At 45.3% G+C, this 19,361-nt stretch overlaps 3 protein-coding genes across 3 annotated transcripts; 1 reads left to right on the forward strand and 2 right to left on the reverse strand.

Annotated features, from left to right (window-relative positions):
- Window positions 1-6,106: 6,106 nt before the first annotated feature.
- Window positions 6,107-6,626, reverse strand: LOC127331595 (uncharacterized). Its single transcript, XM_051357770.2, has one exon. It carries the CDS (start codon window positions 6,543-6,545, stop codon window positions 6,198-6,200), a length of 348 nt encoding a protein of 115 aa, XP_051213730.1. The 5' UTR covers window positions 6,546-6,626; the 3' UTR covers window positions 6,107-6,197.
- A 1,920-nt stretch (window positions 6,627-8,546) lies between these two features.
- Window positions 8,547-11,441, forward strand: LOC127329832 (uncharacterized). The gene is made up of 3 exons (XM_051356261.2): window positions 8,547-9,074; window positions 10,166-10,522; window positions 10,625-11,441. Exons 2-3 carry the CDS (start codon window positions 10,166-10,168, stop codon window positions 11,192-11,194), a joined length of 927 nt encoding a protein of 308 aa, XP_051212221.1. The 5' UTR covers window positions 8,547-9,074; the 3' UTR covers window positions 11,195-11,441.
- Window positions 11,442-12,489: 1,048 nt separating this feature from the next.
- On the reverse strand, window positions 12,490-13,212 carry LOC127331594 (uncharacterized). The gene has a single exon (XM_051357769.2). It carries the CDS (start codon window positions 13,096-13,098, stop codon window positions 12,706-12,708), a length of 393 nt encoding a protein of 130 aa, XP_051213729.1. The 5' UTR covers window positions 13,099-13,212; the 3' UTR covers window positions 12,490-12,705.
- Window positions 13,213-19,361: the final 6,149 nt, after the last annotated feature.

Raw genomic sequence — 19,361 nt, forward strand, 5'->3', positions numbered from 1 at the left:
ATCCCCCCACCCCTTCACTGTATCCTACATGAACGTGTACATTGATGTAGGGTCAGTTCCTGATCATGATTGGGTCCATCGCTCTCTGGCATTCTATACATCATGCCATCACATACGATGAAAGAGGATGCTTTGAGCTTTCTCTTCGGTACTTACTGGCAATGGTAACTATTCGGCTACCTAGGCCTACACCTTCTTTGATGGAAGAACCAACGCCAAATATCCCCCTATGGTCTGGAAGAACTAGGCACCCCTTAAAGAGAAGATAGTTTGCTTTGCTGATCATGCAAAATCGGTGTTGAACTTCACACATATTGCAGTAGGAATTTTGCTTCGGTGCCACCTCGCCCCCCCTCCCTCCCCCCCCCCCCCCCCCCGCTGCCCCCGCACACTCAGGTCCACAGTTCTAAGAAGTGAGGCTCCCAGTCACGGCGTCCCGATACGATCCAACCTCTGTTCGATTTGTCTGACGAAACAAAGGCAAACCCAACCAAGCCTTTTTCAGCCTAGCAAAACTCACATTTGTACCGCACTCCATCCGAAATAAATGGGCTTGCAACTCACGTTTCTACCACACGTAGCTGGCCGAACAAGTTCGTCGACAGAGCCAGAGCCGAGTGGAATTAATGGAACCAATTCCGTGTTTTTATACTAAATGCTGGAGCAGCTCCGAGTTTTCAGAACCGCGGAGCCAAGGGGTACACCGGAGCACACCTCAACAGAGGGGTTTGCTAATTGAGAACAAGCAAGTGCATGGGTACTTGCCCTATCTGAGAGCGTCCCACGATAGCGCAGAGGCGGGCACAAGCTGGTTGAGGCGCGCGTATCGACTGTGTGTTGGGCTACCACGTGTCAGCGTTGGATGGGCCAAGAAAAGAAACCGCGTCGGGTGAGAAAAGAAAAGGTCGCGATAAGGAGAAAAAGAAGTCACGAACCCTCTCCAGGTCCATCCACATCCAGGTTCCTTCCCCTGCTTCCGCCGCCACTCGCCTCCATGAGAGTCCTCCTCTGCCGCCGCTACCGCTCTCTCCTCCTCACCCCCAACCTCATGGCTCCTTCCCCTCACAGCAGCGGCGGCCTCTCCCTGCAACAAGGTTGCAGCGCTCTCGCGAGTGCGAGTCTCACAGCTGCGGTGCTTGCGATGACTTCTATGGAGGAAGCCAAGAAGAGCTGGGGACGCGGCGACTCGCTGGTGGTGGATCTTTAGAAGAGGGAGACTAGGGAGGCCCTGGCTAGGGCCACTCAGCAGGCACCACTGCAGGGGTAGCTCTCCATCTGCGGAGACGCTCCTTCTCCTCCTCGACTTTTCAGTTGCTTCAGTGGGATCCCAAGAATGAATAGAATATGAACAACAACTCAAGCCAGGTAGCTTACCCTCTTCCGATCCCCAAATCCTAGCAACTATTACTCTTATTTTCTTGCTCAATCAATTGCTTACCTTGTTTACTCTCGCATGTTGCCTTGCAAGCAATTCTAATCGAACATGAGAAGATGACATTTATGTTTATCTGCTTACCTTGTTTACTCACTTCTAGATCTCTAGGCCAGTCATGGTTTTGGGAGTTGGCTATTACTGTCAAAATCTTTGTTGTTTGTGAAGTGTCCTGAAGTAGGATTATTATGGTATAGATGTCCCGGGCTTTTCATTGCAATTCTTCGAGTAGATTGAAACTGTAGCCCTCTTTTCTTTTATCTTGATATGGTTAGTGTTTAATTTCTGAAATCTGCATTTGGATTTGCAGTTCTTAAGTAGGTAATCGGATTTATTTCATATCAAAATTTAAATTGTTATACTTTATGTTTTCTCTTATTTCTCGTCTGCCTTTTAGTATTCGTCATTACTGGTAAATAATTGCTACCTTTTCATATTATAATCTAATATCTCATTCAGTTTGTGCATTAACATAAAATTTTCCTTTCAGCAGCAGCGATGGAAGCAAGAACTCAGGTCCCCAGATGTAGCTTTATCTCCCCTGTGGATACCCTATTATATATTTAATAAATATATCAGTTTCGATTGAGAATTTTTCTCGTATACGTTTGCTCTTTATTTGTGGACCAATATTACCATATGCTGCATGAGACACCAGATCAGATGAATAAGTTTTATCAAGATACCAACGGGATTGGCCGGCCAGTTCGATGGAGTCATGGAATATGTTGCAATATTGCCTGTAAGTTTTATCATACCAACAGGATGGGTCAACCAGGTTCTGTTGGAGTCATGGAATATGTAGCAATATTGCCTGTAAGCTCTACTATGTGAATTTATTGCTACAACTGGTTCAACTTTAACCTTAACTAACTCTCCGTATTTCCATCTCTTATGTGTTTGAACAGCAGATTCTGTATCAGCTGTATATGAGTTTTCTCAAGTCTAGGCTATGTTTCTCAATGTAGGCCTATTATATGTGTGGTCTCCTTGATTTGGTGAACTAATTTTTACTTGATTATTTGTAGTTCGATGGTCTGGAAGATACTTATATATACTCTGAACCTTCCTCACACCTGTTTTTCAGAAATTCTATCAACAGCTTTGCGGGAAGCTATGGAAGTATCCTATCATATTCAACTCATTTTCTTAAGAGGACTTCTCAAGTGTTTAAAGCTGAATTACTTCCGCTTGTATTGTATTTAAGCACTTGAAGGTATTTTTGCTGCATGAACCTTTCCCAAAAGCCGATTCCTCATTATCTTCATTTCAATTCAATGCTATCTAGGATTCTAAGAAAACTAGAGCGAGGTATGTATGAGTGCATAATTACACGAGAACTAACCAGTCATAACCTTATGGATTCTTAGAGGAAACTCCAGAGTTGATCTTCCATGTAAAGGCTAAAAAATTCTAAATGATAAGAGTTATATTTGTTCAGATGCCCTGTTCTTAAAGTTACCCTCCACATGTCGTAGTGTCATCTCTGCCGATAATCAGGTGGTGTTTTGTTGCTTGACAACCATGTAATTTACTTAGTTGGTACGCTCTCTTGGTACATGGTATACCTCAAAGTGAATATCACCATATAAATCTTGTTTTCTGGAGTTGTAAAAAATAGATCATTGATGCTGGTTTCAGGCTTGTTAGCTCCTGTATTAATTGATTTCCTATGATGTCAATTGTTATGGTGATAAATTTATTTGTTGTGATGCGATATCCGAATAATCTTTTATCTTTCACAAGTAGAAACTATTACGCCACTTTATTTGGCTTTTTTCTCAGTGTAGATATTTGTTTGCACCGAAACTTTGTTTTTCATAGGATTAAATGAGTATGAAACAATTGAGGTTATGGTGATCCCTATCCTAATATATTTTTTGGTTTCTTGTGAGCTTACTTCCACGTTAAAAATCAGGTAGTATAACTATTGTATTTTGTTTCTTATTTCTTATGCTGAAAGTGATTGAAACATATGATTTAGTCTATTGCTGATTCACCATGTTGTGTGAGGCAGTTCCTTCCCATTGCCCATAATGATCTTTAGTTCCCACGTAAGCAGCTAATAACTATTTTGTATATTTGGTAGGACGTAAAAGCTATTCTAATATTTTAGCCATGCTTATTGAAAAATGTAATTATTCAAGCCGTGATTTTTATTGTTAGCCTGCTACCTTCCATTTTAGTTATGGATTATCGTAGGTGCAAAGTATGGCTTCCATAGTGACTATACTCTTTCCCTGTCTGTTAACCTAAGGTTGCATTTACTGTTTACAATGGAAACTATTTATTGTAAATCCAGTATAGTTGTTGATCTTTGAATATTTTTGTCAATTGACCACTTAATTATGTTTTATTTCCTCTTTTATCCATTAAATAGATGTGCCCCAAATATGATTTCTTTGTTCTCGTTTATTCTTGTTAGAGATTGATGCAAATATTTTTGTCCATTGCCCACGTAATCATGTTTTATTTCCCCTTTTATCCATTAAATAGATATACCCCAATTATGATAATTTCTTCGTGCTCGTTGATTCTTGTTTGACATTGACTCAAATATTGTTGGTTGTGACTGTCTGTGAAACATTGGATTTTTCTTTAGCAAGATGTGGTTCTGGTTGTGGGGCTTGAGATAATTTTTTATATCAAAAAGCACAAGAGAGCAATCAGCTTAGTTCCTGCTTGCTGGATTTGCTCCAGTGATGCTCTGCACTCCCATCATCACCATGTCAGCATATTATTTATTTCTGTTTGTGATAGCTTATCCTATTGATGTTAATTAAGTACATATTTGAACCTGTACCAACTAACAAAATTGTGAAGAAAATATATTGTCGTGTCCTCACTCCCTACTATGTAGTCTATAACGATGAACAAAATGTCTGTATAACATAGAAATTGTTCAGATAATAAATTAGTAACATATTTTCAAGCTACCGAAATGACAGATCTTATGCATACCAGATGGAATCCAAATTAGTGAGGGACACCTAATGTTTGAACCTGACCAAGATCATGGCTCTATTTGCGAACAATTTCAGTGGCAGATGTGATGTTATTTTGATCTAAGATTTCATCCAACTGCAAAATCTGTCTTAGCATGTAAAAGGCATAGTTTTAAAAACCGGACCGGACCGCCGGTTGAACCGGAAAAAACCGGAACCAAGCCCTCAACCGGTCTTTTAGGCGCACTAGACCGCTCACGCACCTGACCCAGTGAAAACCGGATGAACCGCGGCTCAATAGGCGGTTTTGGAAGAAAACCGGGACTACTGAATCGCCGGTCCAACCGGTAGAAGGATCACTTCGCGTGAAAAATGAAATGCATGAGGTAGAATTTGAACCTGAAACCTCCTGCAGACCTGACCCGACCAATTGAGCTACAACTGTTTGACAACTATAGAGGACATCAGTTTATTTTATACATAGGTCACACGATAGGGGCTTTACTTTTTTACGCCGCATGGCATACGTGCATGTTCTATACGCTGGATTTGCTGCCGTTTAGCATTGCTGAATGCAAAATGAAATACACGAGCGTGTGTTAGGTGCTTGGCTAACATGGCAAAGTTGGTAAGTTGTTGACTACTTTATGGATTATTATAAAAATTTGCAAGTCTAAAATATATTTGTATACATGATTATTTATTTACTGCAGTTTTTGTAAGCAAAATATACTACCCTATATCTTAAAAAACCAGTCAATGAACCGATGAACCAGTGGTCCGACCGGTAAAAACCTGAACCGATAGCCTTACTGGTTCGGTCACCGGTCCGGTTTTTAAAACTATGGTAAAAGGTATGTATGCTGACCAATAATTCTTACATGTATTCCTTTATTTGTTAGGAATGGTGATGAAGCACATAGGGAAAAGATAGACCATAATGGCCTGCTTCAGCTGAAGGTCATATTAACCAGTCAATAGAGCAGCAGTTATGGAAATCTCTGTGGGCACATTCTGTGGTAAAAAATACTATTTTTCCTCTCTAAAAAATGGCATGTAAAATCTGAAATTTTGAATTTTATGATATGCCAAAATGTGTGGATAAATATGAATGCATGCTAATGCCTCTTAATAATAATCCATGTCGTGAATATCTATCTAATAGTGTACTTACTTGGTCCTCTAATTTCTCCGGGGCTATCTCTAACCGATGAACACATGTTACAGCTAATGGATATTGATTCGGTGCAGAGTTTCTTGTTTCAGGTTGGAGGAGGAGTAGCTGGAACCTTGATGCATGAATATAAGTGGGTTTTATTTTTCTCTTAAGATTTGCCCATTGAGTGTAACCATATGGTATGCCATAATAAGAAGGATTAGCTTTTACTTGGATTTTGTAAAATGACCAAATGTTTGTATTATTGTGTTTACTAGCTGTTAAGATCTGTTCACATACAAAGAAGTATGGATCAAGGATCATGCATGACTGGGACGTTGATTAGGATGCACCTGACCGGCTAGGAGGCGCCCCAACCACTAGTTTCATTTAAATGTGTGCTTTGTGACCAGGTGGAGAACATTGTTCATCTACCAGTGCAATGCCCGTCGATAGGAAGATTTGGTTCAGGTTATGTCAGTCAACTCAAAAACCTGAGGCAACTGACGAGGGTTAGCGCTGTGGGAAGCAAGCAAGCAGAGATGGTGGGAGCAACTGACCCGTCCAACAAACTTGACACGGCAAAAGTTCCATGCAGTCATAACCATTATTAACTGTTACCGTGTAGAAGTCGCGTTGGTACAAACTACAGATCACACAGCGATCAGTCACGCTTGACAGGGTCGAAGTTGGAGACGGCGACGACGGCGCCGATGATGCCGAGGAGCACGATCCCGCCGGAGCCGATGCTGAGCAGGAAGTTCTTGAGCGACGGCGAGAGGCCAGGCCCCGCGGCCTCCGCGACCTCCGGCAGCACCATCGCTGCCGCCATGGCCGCCGCCGTCAGTCCGGCCGACACCTTCTTCGCGGACTGCTCCACCGACGCCCGGACAACGCAGGCCCTTGCCCGTCGCGAGCAGGGCCGCAGCGACGCGCCGACGCCGACCGGCCTCCCGAGGCCACCCGCGACCGACAGAGAAGAAGCAACGGTGGTCGCGGACGTGGTGGCCATGGATGTTTAGCTCTAGGCTCTAGGTGTGCCGTGTGCGTGTGCTTGCAGGAGCTTGTGTAGTGTACGTTCTCGGGCAGGAGCTACCAACAGCTCGAAAGAAAGATAGTGGGCAGGGTGAGTGGGAGTGGGCCAGCACACTAGTCTGACGTGGGAGGTCCTGGTGGCACCAAATGGCGTGGAGGGATAACCCTATCTTCTTCTTCTGAAGTGAGCTCGCTGGACGTCGTGGGCTGTCATTCGGCCCAAGGGAGTGCTGGAAGAGGTTGGGCTAGTTTGGGCCTCAGCAATATTTTGTGGGTCCTGTGCGTATCCTAGCTAGCAGCTTCTTCTATAAAAAGAGAGCGCGTGATTGTCTAAAAAAAACGAAGAGAGCGTGTGCTTTGACTGACAGGCGGCTTTATATTTTGTTACGATGCGACCATGGAGTAAGGGCATCTCCAGCGGGGCGCATTTCGGACGCTCAAAAGTGGTCGCGAGCGTCCGTTTGCGTCGCCCCGCGGACGCCAAAATGACCGCAAGGGCGAAATGTTCGTTTGCGTCGGGGGCTACCTCCAGCGGTCCGACGCATTTTGGACATGCAACTGTTTTTTTTGTGCTACTTTACAGTTTATAGTTGAATGATCAAGTTTTAAACGCGAAAAAGATGTACTCATGATGTCATGTTGGTCCAATCGAATAGATTATAGCCTAAACAATTAACCGGATACGTCAATCGACTAGATTCAAACATATTTAACATACAAATAAGAAGAAATTAAAAAACATATAAACTAAAACTATTTTTTGGCCTTCTTGTTCGAAGGCCCTGCGTCGTCATCGTCGTGGAAACTCCTCCGCCTCTTGCTTGTCACCTCGTCGTCGGAACTGGAGGACGACGCAGGACTTGAAACTGGAAGAAATGGCATCTTCGTCGTCGTCGTCGGTGAACGGACGACGACGCGCCGCCCGCGCCAGCGCCCTGGACTTCTTCCTTGCCGCCGCCTTGTCGTCCGCCGCCTCCTGCGCCTCCAATCGGGCGAACTTGCTGTCAGAGTCCTCCTCCTCCTCCTTGCCCTCCTCCTCATCGTCGGCGTCGCTGGCAGCGCCGCCTCCGTCCTCCTCCTGGCCTTCGCTGCCATTGCCGCCTCCCTCCTCCTCGTCACTCGGTGTGGAGGTAGGGTAGCTGGGCGTGGAGCCCGGATCGCTTGGCATCGCCGGCGATTCCCACCAATGCAGGAATCCGGGCGACTTGCCCTCGCTCTCCGAGTCGGACGGCAGCATGTAGTCGCTCATGACGTGCCGGTGTTGGAGAAGAAGAAAAGATGATGAAGAAGGAGGCGGTTGAACTTGAATTACCGTAGACGCGAGGGTTATAATGTGCGCGGATTAACGGCGGCGCGTAAAACGAAGAGGCCGGCGGTTGCTCTTCCGCGGCGGTTGGGCGTTCCATTGCGGCGGTTGGTCGCCGGCGGTTGTGAATTCGAGGCCGATCGAACCTAGGTCGCTGCCATGAGGGTCCGTGGGGACGCGAGCGGACGCTCCGTGCGACCGCCGAGCGTCCGCAGAGACGCAAACATGGTGCATATTTGGGCCAGGTTTGCGTCTCCGCGGACAGCCCGATCACTTTGCGTCGCCCCACTGGAACAGGCCCCAGACGCATTTCCGATCACGGCGGACGAAAACGGACGCTCAGCCAGGGGCGGAGCTACATGAGCGCACCATGATGCACAGGCATCAGGGTAAACTATATTTTTCTTTGTAACAATGCTGAAAATTCAGCATATGCATCACCCAATATCATGTAAGATGCACTTAGGTGCATCAGGGTAGATGTCACTCGGGCTCCGCCCCTGCGCTCAGCAACCGTTTGCGTCGCGCCGCTGGAGATGCCCTAACGACGAAACTTAGGGTGTGTTTGGCAGGTCGGCTCTACTCAGAATTTCGCTCCTCACCCGACTATTGGTTGTTTGTTAGGTCGGCTCACGTGCCTCCACCCTGCCCAGGAGATACGAAAAAGGGCGCTCCGCCCTGCCGAGCAGCGAAGTGGAAATCGAGCTTCGCTCGTGAACTCGGTCGAGCGCGCCCCGAAAACAGAGACCCGAGCCTCCCGAAAATATCTCCGCGCATCCAGCTCCAGAGGGGTAGACCTCTTCCCGTCACCCCAACCCCTTCCCCACGACCAGACCATCTTTCTCCTGCGAGTCGCCAAAAATCGCCGCCGCCGTTCGCCGCCAAGGACGCCGCCTCCCCCGCCTCCCCGAGACACCAGCCTAGGTCCTCGAGATCTCGCGCTCGTCTCTGCCTCCCGTGAGACCCCGCCGCTCCTCCCAGGGCACCCTCGAGATCCAGATCGAGCTGCCATGGAGCAGGCGAAGCTCGACCGTGGCAGCCGTCCTTGATGGTTGAGGCGGCCCTCCTGGAGCTCGCACGGGCCTCCTCCTCCAACGCCTGGTCTTGAGCAGCAGCAGTACAACACGAGTCCAGCCCTAGCAGCTCCATCGATCTGCACTTCTCCGATCGTCTCCGGCCGGATCTGCACAAGCTGTGAAGGTAGTATCATATCCTGCTTATTACAGAAAAAGTGATGTCATTCCTTGCATTTTTTTCCCCAATAATATTGCAGCAGTAAGGAACATTTGTGTGGGCAATGAACTATTATGATAATTGCAGCAATATAATGGTAGTTGCAGCACTACAAACTTGTTCTGCTTGTGGGCAGTAAGATGAATTGTTGTTTTTATTTGTGATAGATGGATGATTTGGCAAGAAAGCGGCGCCAACTTATCGTGCAAGCAGCCGGCATCGCAGCTGTATTGGGTGCATACATGATCTTTATCTCAAGGAGAGCTAGGAAACAAACTCCATTGTTAACAATGAGTCGTAGGATTGATATGGATACTGCTAGGGATTCAAACCTGAGATATATATATCATTCTACTGACATAAATTGCTCAAATCAGCTAAGGATGAAAAGAGCTCCTTTTTTTCGTTTGTGCAATTTGTTTAGAGAGAGAAATCTATTGCAAGATAGTATTCATACCTCTATAGAGGAACAAGTAGCCATGTTTCTCCTAGTAGTTGGCCACAACACAAGGTTTAGAGCTTTACAACCAATTTTTAGGAGATCTACTGAAGTAATCAGTAGGTACTTTAAGGCAGTGCTATATGCTGTTGGAGAGTTGCGGGCTGAGATGATCCGTCCTCCCTCCACTCATATCCACCCTAAAATTGAGGAAAACAGCGGAACCTGTCCATGAGGAGCACAACGATGTTGCCTATGATAATCACACTTGGAAACAAAAGAGAGATGAATTTGCACATGCGATGTGGGCAAATAGGGGGCCAGCTCTCATTTGATGTATTAGTTGTTGTAATAATTGCATTCTATGAATTGTGACTTTCTTATGTTGTTGGAATCTGCTATGAATTGTGCCATTTTGGTGTTGTAATATTCCTGGAATATGTCATATAATTCTGGACTGTCTGTTATCTTCCTGTTATCTTCCTGGAATATGTCATGCACTTGCTGGAATAAATATTGCACTGCTGGGATATGTCATTTTCGTCCTAGAATATGTCCTATAATTACTGGACTGTGTGTTATATTGCTAGAATTTACTGATTGAATTTGTTTGTTGTAGATGGCTGAGGTTGTGGAGGAAGTTCCGGAAGTAGGTGCTAAAATCAAGAAGACCGCCAAGATGATGACTTGGACCCCTCCAATGTCAGCGTGCATGATGCGCTGTCTCGCCGGCATAGCAGCAAAAGGTGTGAAGACGGATAAAGGATTCAAAGAAGTCCATATTACCAAGGCTGCAAAAGAGGTATCAGAACTCGTTGGATATGAAGTGACTACGACACAAGTGACCAATCATCTCCGTAAGTGGAAGACAAGGTATCAAAGAATTGAAAAATTGAGATTACTAAGTGGGGCGCTTTGGGATGATGAACAAAAGATGATTGTTCTAGAAGAGCAACATTATGTGGGCCACACCACGGTATGTACATACATGTTGAACTTGGATGATAATTACCATTGTTTTACTGCTGTCACATGTTACTATAGTGCTGGAATTTATTTCTTTTCATGCTATGTGTAGGATACTCCTAAGGATGCTGAAATTCTGAACTCACCACTTGTCAACTTTGAATATATGGAAACTTGCTTTGCTGATAAGCTAGCCACGGGTAGGTTTGCAATGGGTTCTAATGAGCCTTTGGGTCAACCCATTGAAGTGGAGTGTCCAGGAAAGCCTATTGATTTAGAGAGCGGTGAAACAACTGGAGAAGGGTTTGTTGAAGCTCAAGCCCCATTTGACTTTGGTGTTCAAGGTACGGATGCAACTACTCCTTCCCCTTCTTCTGGCTCCAACAAGAAGAGAAAGAGGGCTTCTATGATGAGTGATGAAGATACAATTCAGGTTAACAACATGTCTGATGCATTGCGGGTTGTGGCTGGTGCTATCAATAACACATGCCATGCTGAAACACACCCAGATTTGTGCAAAACTATTATGGACCTTCCTGGTTTTGAAATGGATCAAAAGCTGGCTGTTTTAGATTATCTGACAGAGCATAAGGGTAAAGGTCTAAATTTTATGAAAATGGAAGATAATGTTCGTGAAGCAGCATTCAAGCGCATCATAGCCAAGAATCCTGATCTTGTTTGACTTCTTAAACGTGGATGCAATATCTATTTTGTAATGCTAATGAGAACATGTATTATGCAATATTATGGACAAAGACTTTGTAATATTGGTCTGCATGCTGAATCATCTTTTATGTACTATGGATGTTGCACGTATGTACCTTGGAGTGTGTATGTCGTATTTACTAAAATGTATTCATTTTGGTGCCAGTCTCACTAACTTAGAGAGAAGGTAACCACATCTAACTCAAACAGTCTACCAAACAACATCTCAGTCCAACACATCTCAACAGACCCAGGCTAACAAACAACATCTCTGCTCAACATGTCTCTGCTGACCCGGGCTACCAAACATATAAGAGAATCTCAGCTCAACTCAGCTAAGAACAGCTTGTATAAGGAGAGATGGAAAATCTAACTAGCCCCGGGCTACCAAACACACCCTTAGCTTCGTTGCCATGTTACACTGTGGACCATCGGTAAAATATACAAGACCTGTACGCCGTGCTGACGATCTGGAGGTCCAGATCGGCACCGAACGCCACAGATTAAACAACTGAATTGGTTCAGGGAATCAGGGATCGTCTCGATCGACGGGGAAGACGCTTCGTAATTCTTCTTCAAGCGTTTCCATCCAGAAAGATGGCTCCTTCTGACCTTCTCCATGCATACTACGCGCTCACGACGCATGGCAGAAGGCAGAAGAAGGTTCGAGGAAACGTGGATGCCTTCAGTGTTCAAACTGAAGATTGTAGTACTACTGCACATGTCGGCCATTGGTGAGAGGATGGGATCTCTCCATCACATATTCGCTTCCAGAAGATCCAGTAAGCCAAGAAAGAAGCTAGCCGCCTGGGCCCCGTATGATCGACTGAGTAATGAGTAGTATCACTATAATACAATAGTGCGGTTACAACGTTGATATCGTGTCTCCGATCCATCAAACAGAAACACAGAAGCGTGTAATTTTACATTAGCATCTCACTTTTTTTTTTCCATTTGGTGATTCAGACAGAGTTATGTTCATCTCAGCAAAGTAGTATTCAGCAAAACACGATGAGCTGCCACTATCACACTGCACGGCACGAGGGCAGTTGCGGGGCGTGTCACGATCCGTTCAAAAGGCACCGACCAGATCAAATTCAGTTTCAAATTCCCGATCGCTTTTATGCGGTGCGAGATGGATGACAGTATGCAACAGTCGGAAAAAGAAACGTCATCACTTTTACTGCCCGCCTGCTGGCTGCTGGTGGAGGTCATGAGTCATGAGCGACGATGACGAGAGAATCGCAAGAGTACAAAGCACATGGCCCGATGTGGCGCAGAAGCTTCAGCCTTTAAACGCGGAGCAAACCAAACGGAGTAATTTACAGAGCACTTTTACACCCAGGTCCATCCACTAACCCGAAACTACCAAAACACACCCCCCGCAAGCCTGAACAACCCACCAGCCAGCCCCGAGAAGAGATCGATCGATCGACTCTACCTACCCACCGGCACCGGCATCCGGCGGCCGCCTAGCAAGTAGCAGCACTACTCGTCGTCGTCCCCGCCGCCTCCGAAGAGCGCGGAGCGGTAGTAGAGGAGTGCGAGGATGAGTAGCAGCATGAGCGCGACGCCGATGGGGGAGCCGCCGACGCGGTGCACGGCGTCGGGCGAGCCGCCGAAGGCGAAGGCGTCGGAGAGGGCGGCGGCGCCGCGGTCGGAGGAGAGGAGGCGGATGAGGAGGAGCAGGGAGACGGGGAGGAGGAGCAGGCCGACGGGGCTGAGCAGCTCCGCGATGGCCTCCGTGACGGCCTCGCCGCCGTCGCCCAGGAACAGCGGGCCCGCCACCACCAGCCCCACCACCACCGCCAGCAGCAGCCCGTGCGGCGCCCCGCGCGGGCCCCCGTAGTACTGCTCCTCCGCCACGCCCGCCATCGACATCTCGCTCGGTGAGGCCTTGCGCTCTTGCCTTGTAACGATAATGGCGGTAGTGTGCTAGCTAGTGCTCGAGCTTTTAGAGCGAGGGTGGGAGTGTGAAATGATGAAGTAGCGAGATAGGGCATGTGATGGGGAAGGGTGGATCACATGAAGGAAAGCGGTGGGATGGTCGTCAGTAATCGGGGAGTCACTGCCCAGTGGGGCCCACCGGCGGTGCGTTTTATTAGGGTGGGCCCAGCCACAGCGGCATGGTCTGCGTGCCGGGGTTTGTGGGGACGGCCAGATCGGAGCGTAGCCGTTCGGGGCCAAACAGGCGCGGTGGGCGGGCCAAAGCTTCGCGTCAAATATCTCCTTTTCTCCCGTGGAAGATACTGCCGTGGTTCCATCTACTCACGCAGGAGTACATTGTACTCCATAATCGTGTGCAGTAGAAATCGATCTTGCTGTGGCATGTTTATCGTCAGCTATCGTGGGATATTCACTTTGGCCATTTTCTCTCACTATGTGAATCTACATTTTGAAGTGTTAAAAAATTCTAAAGTAAAATTTTTCATGTACATCTACACATTTTTTGTTCGTGCACAAGTTTTCAAAAGAAACTAAAAAGAAATTGTGGCTCTTGTAAAAAGACAAATTTTGATGCTATAACGCGATTATGTACAGGACATTTTTTTTTGTCTTTTTGTACACACCACATAAAATATTGTTTCTCCATAAAAACTTGTGCACTAACAAATAATGCCACGATGTACACCAAAAAATTTATGTCATAATTTTTTGACATTTTTAAAATTATTTTTTAATTATTTTGTATAATGGGAGCATTTGCTTCTATGAGCCAAAACGCCACCTCCCAGCTATCGTGTGCTATTTTCCTATTTTCAGCACAAGAAAATTCATCTGTGTCCGGCGAACACATTGGATATCCAGGTAAAAAAAAACACATTGGATAGTTCGAATGAGTGGTGCCGGCCCTCGCGCGGGTTGCCTCCATGTATGCTAATATGCTATACAGATTATTTTGCAGTTGTCATGAGCATCTATATCGATTTTCGAATGCATGACCAGAAAATCATCAAATTTGGCAAGCATCTGGTGATCAACGACAATAAGAGATCCCTAGTAATCATGCATATGATCATCCATTGTTGGAGACTTGTTCACTCTTGATGATTCTTTTATGCATGATTACGCAAGCATTCAACATCTCCCGCATCTTCTCTTGACCAAGTAAAAGTAGGTACCTCATATAGCAAATTAAGATTGTAGCACACCAAATGCCCGCTCGACGAAGAAAAGTGAGACTTCTTCTAACCTAGAGGGTCGCTGATTACCTTCACAAATATCGACCGTCTTGGATAGATGCCATCGCCCTTTGGTATATAGGTAGCCGGTGATCTCTGCTACGCGTAGTTGACGTGTGTCTTTCCGTTTAGCACGCGACCGTTGGGAACCCCAAGAGGAAGGTGTGATGCGTACAGCAGTAAGTTTCCCTCAGTAAGAAATCAATGTTTATCGAACCAGTAGGAGCCAAGAAGCACGTTGAAGGTTGATGGCGGCGGAGTGTAGTGCAGCGCAACACCAGAGATTCCGGCGCCAACGTGGAACCTGCACAACACAACCAAATTACTTTGCCCCAACGTGACAGTGAGGTTGTCAATCTCACCGGCTTGCTGTAACAAAGGATTAGATGTATAGTGTGGATGATGATGTTTGCAGAGAACAGTAGAACGAGTATTGCAGTAGATTGTATTCGATGTAAAAGAATGGATCGGGGTCCACAGTTCACTAGAGGTGTCTCTCCGTAAGATAAATAGCATGTTGGGTGAACAAATTACAGTTGGGCAATTGACAAATAAAGAGGGCATGACCATGCACATACATGTTATGATGAGTAGTGTGAGATTCAATTGGGCATTACGACAAAGTACATAGACCGCTATCCAGCATGCATCTATGCCTAAAAAGTCCACCTTCAAAGTTATCATCCGAACCCCTCCGCATTAAGTTGCAAACAACAGACAATTGCATTAAGTATGGTGCGTAATGTAATCAACAAATACATCCTTAGACATAGCATTGATGTTTTATCCCTAGTGGCAACAGCACATCCACAACCTTAGAACTTTTTGTCACTGTCCCAGATTTAATGGAGGCATGAACTCACTATCGAGCATAAATACTTCCTCTTGGAGTTACAAGTAAAAACTTGGCCAGAGCCTCTACTATCAACGGAGAGCATGCAAGATCATAAACAACACATAGATAATAGATTGATAATCAACATAACATAGCATTCACTATTCATCGGATCCCAACAAACGCAACATGTAGCATTACAAATAGATGATCTTGATCATGTTAGGCAGCTCACAAGATCTAACAATGATAGCACAATTAGGAGAAGACGACCATCTAGCTACTGCTATGGACCCATAGTCCAGGGGTGAACTACTCACACATCACTCCGGAGGCGACCATGGCGGTGAAGAGTCCTCCGGGAGATGATTCCCCTCTCCGGCAGGGTGCCGGAGGCGATCTCCTGAATCCCCCGAGATGGGATTGGCGGCGGCGGCGTCTCTGGAAGGTTTTCCGTATCGTGGCTCTCGGTACTGGAACTATTCTCGACGAAGGCTTATGTAGGCGGAAGGGTAGGTCAGGGGGCGCCACGAGGGACCCACACAGTAGGGCCGCGCGGCCAGGGCCTGGGCCGCGCCGCCCTAGTGTGGCGTCGCCTCGTCGCCCCACTTCGTTTCCCTTTCGGACTTCTGGAAACTTCGTGGAAAAATAAGATCCTTGGCGTTGATTTCGTCCAATTCTGAGAATATTTCCTTACTAGGATTTCTGAAACCAAAAACAACAGAAAACAGCAACTGGCTCTTCGGCATCTCGTTAATAGGTTAGTGCCGGAAAATGCATAAATATGACATAAAGTATGTATAAAACATGTAGGTATCATCAATAAAGTAGCATGGAACATAAGAAATTATAGATACGTTTGAGACGTATCAAGCATCCCCAAGCTTAGTTTCTACTCGTCCCGAGTAGGTAAACGATAACAAAGATAATTTCTGAAGTGACATACCATCATAATCTTGATCATACTATTGTAAGCACATGTAATGAATGCAGCGATTCGAAGCAATGGTAAATATAATGAGTAAACAATTGAATCATATAGCAAAGACTTTTCATGATAGTACTTGATACGCGTACAGCACGCGTCCGTTGGGAACCCCAAGAGGAAGGTGTGATGCGTACAGCGGCAAGTTTTCCCTCAGTAAGAAACCAAGGTTTATCGAACCAGTAGGAGCCAAGAAGCATGTTGAAGGTTGATGGCGAAGTAGATGTAGCAAGGCGCAACACCAGGGATTCCGGCGCCAACGTGGAACCTGCACAACACAACCCAAGTACTTTGCCCCAACGAAACAGTGAGGTTGTCAATCTCACCGGTTTGCTGTAACAAAGGATTAGATGTATAGTGTGGATGATGATTGTTTGCAGAGAACAGTAGAATAAGTATTGCAGTAGATTGTATTCGATGTTAAAGAATGGACCGGGGTCCACAGTTCACTAGAGGTGTCTCTCCCATAAGATAAATAACATGTTGGGTGAACAAATTACAATTGGGCAATTGACAAATAGAGAGGGCATGACCATGCACATACATGATATAATGAGTATTGTGAGATTTAATTGGGCATTACGACAAAGTACATAGACCGCTATCCAGCATGCATCTATGCCTAAAAAGTCCACCTTCAGGTTATCATCCGAACCCCTTCCAGTATTAAGTTGCAAACAACAGACAATTGCATTAAGTATGGTGCGTAATGTAATCAATAACTACATCCTCGGACATAGCATCAATGTTTTATCCCTAGTGGCAACAAGACATCCATAACCTTAGAGGTTTCTCACACTCCCTGCATTCACGGAGGCATGAACCCACTATCGAGCATAAATACTCCCTCTTGGAGTTACTAGCAAAAACTTGGCCAGAGCCTCTACTAATAACGGAGAGCATGCAAGATCATAAACAACACATAAATTGATAATCAACATAACATAGTATTCTCTATCCATTGGATCCCAACAAACACAACATATAGCATTACAGATAGATGATCTTGATCATGTTAGGCAGCTCACAAGATCCGACAATGAAGCACATAAGGAGAAGACAACCATCTAGCTACTGCTATGGACCCATAGTCCAGGGGTGAACTACTCACTCATCACTCCGGAGGCGACCATGGCGGTGTAGAGTCCTCCGGGAGATGAATCCCCTCTCCGGCAGGGTGCCGAGGCGATCTCTGAATCACCCGAGATGGGATTGGCGGCGGCGGCGTCTCTCGGAAGGTTTTCCGTATCGTGGCTCTCGTGACCGGGGTTTCGCGACGAAGGCTATAAGTAGGCGGAAGGGCAGGTCGGGGCCACACGAGGCCCAGACGCCGTGGCCGCGCGGCCAAGACCTGGGCCGCGCCGCCCTGTTGTCTGGCCACCTCGTGGCCCCACTTCGTCTCCTCTTCGGTCTTCTGGAAGCTTCGTGGCAAAATAGGCCCCTGGGCGTTGATTTCGTCCAATTCCGAGAATATTTCCTTACTAGGATTTCTGAAACCAAAAACAGCAGAAACAAAGAATCGGCTCTTCGGCATCTCGTTAATAGGTTAGTGCCAGAAAATGCATAAGTATGACATAAAGTATGCATAAAACATGTAGATATCATCAATAATGTGGCATGGAACATAAGAAATTATCGATACGTCGGAGATGTATCAGCATCCCCAAGCTTAGTTTCTCGTCATTCCAGCAGGTAAACGATAACAAAGATAATTTCTGGAGTGACATGCCATCATAACCTTGATCATACTATTGTAAGCATATGTAATGAATGCAGCGATCAAAACAATGTAAATGACATGAGTAAACAAATGAATCATATAGCAAAGACTTTTCATGAATAGTACTTCAAGACAAGCATCAATAAGTCTTGCATAAGAGTTAACTCATAAAGCAATAATTCATAGTAGAGGTATTGAAGCAACACAAAGGAAGATGAAGTTTCAGCGGTTGCTTTCAACTTATAACATGTATATCTCATGGATATTGTCAATGCAAAGTAATATAACAAGTGCAATATGCAAGTATGTAGGAATCAATGCACAGTTCACACAAGTGTTTGCTTCTTGAGGTGGAGAGAGATAGGTGAACTGACTCAACAAATAAAAGTAAAAGAAAGGTCCTTCAAAGAGGGAAGCATTGATTGCTATATTTGTGCTAGAGCTTTGGTTTTGAAAACAAGAAACAATTTTGTCAATGGTAGTAATAAAGCATATGTGTTATGTAAATTATATCCTACAAGTTGCAAGCCTCATGCATAGTATACTAATAGTGCCCGCACCTTGTCCTAATTAGCTCGGATTACCTGGATTATCATTGCAATGCATATGTTTTAACCAAGTGTCACAAAGGGGTACCTCTATGCCGCATGTACAAAGGTCTAAGGAGAAAGCTCGCATCGGATTTCTCGCTATTGATTATTCTCAACTTAGACATCCATACCGGGACAACATAGACAACAGATAATGGACTCCTCTTTTATGCATAAGCATTCAACAACAGTTAATTTTCTCATATGAGATTGAGGATATTTGTCCAAAACTGAAACTTCCACCATGGATCATGGCTTTAGTTAGCGGCCCAATGTTCTTCTCTAACATTATGCAATGCTCTAATCATTTTAGTGGTAAATCTCCCTTACTTCAGACAAGACGAACATGCATAGCAACTCACATGATATTCAACAAAGAGTAGTTGATGGCGTCCCCAGGAACATGGTTATCGCACAACAAGCAACTTAATAAGAGATAAAGTGCATAAGTACATATTCAATACCACAATAGTTTTTAGGCTATTTGTCCCATGAGCTATATATTGTAAAGGTAGAGGATAGAAATTTAAAGGTAGCACTCAAGCAATTTACTTTGGAATGGCGGAGAAATACCATGTAGTAGGTAGGTATGGTGGACACAAATGGCATAGTGGTTGGCTCAAGGATTTGGATGCATGAGAAGTATTCCCTCTCGATACAAGGTTTAGGCTAGCAAGGTTTATTTGAAACAAACACAAGGATGAACCGGTGCAGCAAAACTCACATAAAAGACATATTGTAAACATTATAAGACTCTACACCGTCTTCCTTGTTGTTCAAACTCAATACTAGAAATTATCTAGACCTTAGAGAGACCAATTATGCAAACCAA

The sequence above is a fragment of the Lolium perenne genome, chromosome 4, assembly GCF_019359855.2.
Source record: "Lolium perenne isolate Kyuss_39 chromosome 4, Kyuss_2.0, whole genome shotgun sequence".
In the NCBI taxonomy this organism is placed as follows: Eukaryota; Viridiplantae; Streptophyta; class Magnoliopsida; order Poales; family Poaceae; genus Lolium; species Lolium perenne.